General features: G+C 32.4%; 1 protein-coding gene across 1 annotated transcript; it reads right to left on the bottom strand.

Annotated features, from left to right (window-relative positions):
• Positions 1 to 2593: 2593 nt before the first annotated feature.
• LOC145819768 (uncharacterized) lies at positions 2594 to 4759 on the bottom strand. The gene is made up of 2 exons (XM_082913639.1): positions 3211 to 4759; positions 2594 to 3087 (listed from the first exon to the last, which is right to left on the bottom strand). The coding sequence occupies exons 1-2, from the start codon at positions 4562 to 4564 to the stop codon at positions 3080 to 3082; spliced, it is 1362 nt and encodes a 453-aa protein (XP_082769765.1). The 5' UTR covers positions 4565 to 4759; the 3' UTR covers positions 2594 to 3079.
• Between the last annotated feature and the right edge of the window lie 401 nt (positions 4760 to 5160).

Genomic DNA, 5160 nt, shown 5'->3' with positions numbered 1-5160 from the left:
GTTTTGCAATTTATTTTTGACAAAAAATAAATTGATGTTGATGAATATTGTGTAAATTGTTAAGTTGAGATTATAGAGTTGTTTTGGGATTAAAAACTCTAAAAATGTTATATTCATGATATTTTATGAAAGGTGATAGGTTGATGATTAAGTTGTATTCATTACTCTTGGGCATGTTTCATAAATTTTGATGTAAATATCATGTTGATTTATTAATTTAAGAAAGGTTGTGAAATTGTTATTTGTAGAGATTTGGGAAAAATTGGCTATGCATGAAATATGGGTATATTTGAGTGATGAGACATGTGAAGTTATGTTTGGTGTTATTAACTTGGAAGAGGGTGAATATAATGAACTTTCTAATTTGATGAATTAAATTAATTTAGTTAATACTTTGAATGCTTCGTAATTAAAGGGGTGTTATTGGGTTTGATTCCGAAGTTTTAATATTATGAGATTAAAAGTGATGAAGTTGACCAAGTATGAGATTTGGAGAAATAAGCGAGATTAGGTTGATGTGGTATGGTATTTGGTCCCTAGTTTTACTAGTTGAGTTATGTTATCATAATATTACCTAATATTCATATATGAGATATTCAAATTGTTTTGGTGGATTTTGACAAGAAAAGAAAGGAATGTGATTTTAGCTCATTTGAAGCAAATGGATGAATTAGTTAAAAAAAGAACGAGTTATCAAAAATTTTATTTATTTATTTATATTTTCTTGGTTTAATTTGATGGGGTTAATGTTGATGATTGGAAAGTGAACACTCACGTTATATTTTATAATTATAGTCAAGAGAAGATTTTGATATAATTGATTAAATGTTGGAATATTCACTTATACTTATTGAGAATTATGATTGAACTTGAAGATCCCGAGATTTTACTTGTATGAAAAAAATGGAAATTTGATTCTATTTAATGTTTGGGAAGGAGATGAGTTTTGGAAAGATTGTGATTATATTTCATTGGTAAAGTATGTGAATTAGAAATTAATGAAACCTTGAACTCGCTTAGGTGTTATATGTTATTGCTATTGACGACCTATTGTTTAGAAGTTTTGGTTTTGGTAAGCGGTAGATGATTATCGTGTTGTTATTTAAATGAGGAGATCCTTGGAAAGGTAATAAAATGTTTGATTTTGGAAGTTTGTTTTATATAAAGAATTTTGTTGAATTGTCTTGAAAAGGATATTGTTAAAGTGTCTTGAAAAGACCAAGTTGGAAGTTGTTGATTTACATGTGGTATATACATGAACATTGACATTATTATATTGTCTCTTGGGATTGTATCATGATATTACATTGATAGAGATATGAAAATTGATCACAATGGAGTATTGTGTGGTGGAATTGAAATTGAAACTTTTCAAATGTATTGTTATATATTGCATTGCCATTCCATTTCATTGTTATTATGGATTTCAAATTGCAATTGAAAACTATTGTTTTGAGAAAGGAATTGTTTTTGTGAAACAAGATTATTTTGATTTGTTTTGGGTAAATACGTTGGTTAGTCAGGATAGAGAGTATAGTTTGATATTGGTTTAAGTTGGCTTGAGTGTCCATGGTGAAAGACCGAAAACAAGCACAGAGGAGGTACTATGTGCCTTCCGGTGAGAGACCGGTAAAGTGGGCATTTGGTAATGTTCGGTATGCCTACTTGCAGACACCAACCTAGGGATTACCTGAATCGCATTTACCATCCTTGAAATTATATTGAAATTGTTGGATTAATGTGTTTTCAAATTGGCATTGTGCACAAGATTTTCAAAAGATGAAAAAAATATTTTAAGCATGACATGGCATATGCATTCATCCATAAGATTGTATAAAATGTATTTGATGCTTTGTTAGATGTCATTATGAATTGTTTAATTATTTGATTCAATTGACAATGATGTAATTGAATAAATTGAAAAGGGTGTCATGTTTCCATTGAAGCATGTTTATTTATTTAAGTTAATTAGTTGTGGTTAATTAAATAAATTGGATTTAAGAGATTATGTAATAGAATCATATGATTTTGACATGATATGATTTCACGTATATGTATGAGTATATTTATACCAGCATATCTTCTACTGTTATAATATGAGATTGTTTGACGAGCTAGTGGTTGCTCACCCCCTACCTGTACATGTGTATAAGAAGTGTTTTCAGATTTGAGGATCAAACAACTTGGCATGGTTATAAAGTGGTGATGAGCCATAGTGTTTTTTAATTGTTTCTTTGGCTGAGTTCTATGCTTGTAAAGGGCAATGCTCTCTTATTTATTGTAAGCCTCAACGCATTTATTTTATTTGTATGTAAATGTCTTTGTTATACAACGAGAGGGAACATGTATATTTAATTATTCACCATTTCATCAAAGGATGGCTTGTCATTTGTAAATGAACTTAATTAATGAATATTGGTAATCTTATTTGAGTAATAAAATGCGGGGTGTGACAACTTGGTATCAGAGCGAACTAGGTTTAAATACCTTGGCTCGTGGGAAGTGGTTTTGACCACAGTTGGGTTTACCTCGTGATTGTGAGCGACGCTTGCATTCTATGTGATAACATGCTTATGTGCTAAAATGTTACTCCCTCCGTCCCAAAATATTAGTCCCTTATTCCATTTTTCATTGTCCTAAAATATTTGTCCCTTTTTAAAAATCAAGTACAAAAGTGGCATGAATTTCCTATTTTGCCCTTCTTTTAAATTCATACTACTAATATACACAAAAAATACATAATTATGACAATTGATATTTTCAAAAAAAAAAAAAAAAAAAAAATGAATTTACTGCACTAATGTAAAACGAATTTACAGTGTTTCATTACATTTCAAAAGGAATATATACATCAAAAGGGAGCAAAATCAACCAAAAAAAAGTGCTGATATTGGAGCTTCAATTCTCACCACCACTGCCATTTACATTTAGCATTGCAAACTCACAAATGATTTCTTCAACAGCAACACCATCAAAGAATTCCTTAGTTAAGTGACAAAATTCACCAACAAAAATTGTTCTCTATCAACAGAGTTCTTAACTAAGGAATTCACCCAAAAAATTCTGAAGCTTTGTAGAGTTAGACCCCTGAAAAAAAAAAGAAAAAAAAAAGAAAAAAGAAAGAAGCAGAAGAAGATAGTGAAAGAAAACTTAATATTTCATGCTACTTATAGACAAACAAAAAATAGAGAGAGAGACCCAAAAACTTACCTGGATTTGAATGGAGATAGGCCAAAGCATTTTCAACAACATGAGGTTCACATTGAATTTGGCAGGGCAAAGCACCATCTCTCATCAGTTTTGTCTTTCCCATATGTGGCAATTTGTAATTGTTCCCACCATTGATTTTCATCACCTCTAACATACATGCTTGCAAGGTTACAAATACATGATCAAGAGTTTGCAGTGATAATTCTTCGAACGATTTTTCTACGGCATAAACCAATTCATCAATATTTGTGGGTGCTTCTTGATATTGCAAAGATTGAATCGCTCTAAAATATCCGAGGTCCAAAACATTCATATCTGGGCTGTTTGGGGGTTGATACGATAAACGAATATCAAAACCTTCTCTACTTGTAGCTTCAAGAAATTCAACATCAAGTGGATCAACATGTGGTCTTGCATTATCTTGTTGAATGAATATAATGTTCATTGCACTGGAACATGGCCATTTAGATCGAATTGCAGGTAGAACCTTCTCGATCAAACATGCACGAATAACATCTTTTGTTACCGATACAATTGCCTTTGTTTCAAGTGTACCAGCTGCACGATTCTTACTGTTCTTTTTAGCTGGTTCCTTGTATGTGAATGGCCAAATTCCAATTTTACCTGAAAATTCTTCATTTTTATTTTCATCAAACCGTGGCCGAGCCACTGCTGCAAGGAAGATTACCTTTGTAATGAAACGTTTACTTTTACAACAACGATGTGGCTCTTCTTCTTCAGGAAGAAGGTAATACCTCTCTGCTTCTTTGGAGATGTAAAACCACTTCTCATCAATGTGCACGTAGTCATACATGGAGTTGAACATTGGCTGGCCTTGAAGACTATTAGGCTCAAGCATTGAAAGACAAAATCGGAGTCTCGCTCTCTTATTCTCTTCAGATAGATACGGCTTCAACGCATTTGAATGCGGCCTAATTTTGCCTTCTTTAATTCTCCTATGAACTGTTGATTTTGGAAGATTCAATGCCTTTGACAATGAGCGGATATTGGTTCGACGACGAAGAGGAATTTCAGCGACTTTCCCAAAGTTGAGTTGAACTCGCTTGCGGCCAGAATTTGTTAATTTGCTAGATACATTGACCACCAACCCATTTTCCATACAAGCTATTCCTCTCTGCCAAATACGACGAACAGTTTTTACATGGACAGAGAACTTCGCAGCAACCTCAGTTTGGCAACCCTTATTCAATTTTCCATCCTTACTTCGTATTAGCAGAGTTTCAAAAATTGATTGGCGTAGATGATTTGTTAGATTTTTCTTTGTTCTATGATGAACAGAAGAAAGAAAAATAGGGGAACTAGCAGCAGAGGAAGTCTCAATTATAGAATCCATGATGGATTAAAATGGACCAATATTTAAAGATGAAAACATTAGACAATAAGCTGGAATAGCTGATGAGATATAGGAAAGAAAATGAGCAAATTTGGTAATGGAGCAAAACAGAAGAGTTTGACTTTGTGTTTCAAGAATGGAGTAGTTTCTGGAGTAGTAACATGGAATTTTAAATTGAAAAGGAAATGTTCAAATTTTATTTAGATACCTACCCGCTTAAATTTTGATTCATAATAAATTCGGTTTGATTCACAATAAATTCCCGCCAAGATTTTTGGACAGATTTTCTTACTATTAGTAGGAGTACTTTTTTTTTTTACTTCAATTTTAAATCAAAGGGTATTTTTGGAAATTTAAAAATTCTGAAATGTAATAATTGTACCATGAAAAAAAGTTGGATTCCCCAAAAGGGACCAATATTTTGGGACGGAGGGAGTATATGTTTATGTGGGCATGGGGTTGAGTCTCGAGGTTGTTGTGTCAGGTCCAGAAGTTTTCTTAGAAATCTCATTGGAAATGCACTTGATCAGTGTGATTTCTAATAGGTCTAAAAGGATTTCTAGAACGACTAATCATCTTCGTAGTGGTAACCTGTT

The sequence above is a fragment of the Camellia sinensis genome, chromosome 2 (genome assembly GCF_055761805.1).
Source record: "Camellia sinensis isolate YWXY chromosome 2, ASM5576180v1, whole genome shotgun sequence".
Classification (NCBI taxonomy): Eukaryota; Viridiplantae; Streptophyta; class Magnoliopsida; order Ericales; family Theaceae; genus Camellia; species Camellia sinensis.
Note: the sequence above shows the minus strand (reverse complement) of the source record. Positions and strands in the feature narration are given on the sequence as shown.

Bases quoted from the DNA above. Each gene is read 5' to 3' on its own strand.
- LOC145819768 (XM_082913639.1), bottom strand. From the start codon at position 4,564: ATGGATTCTATAATTGAGACTTCCTCTGCTGCTAGTTCCCCTATTTTT.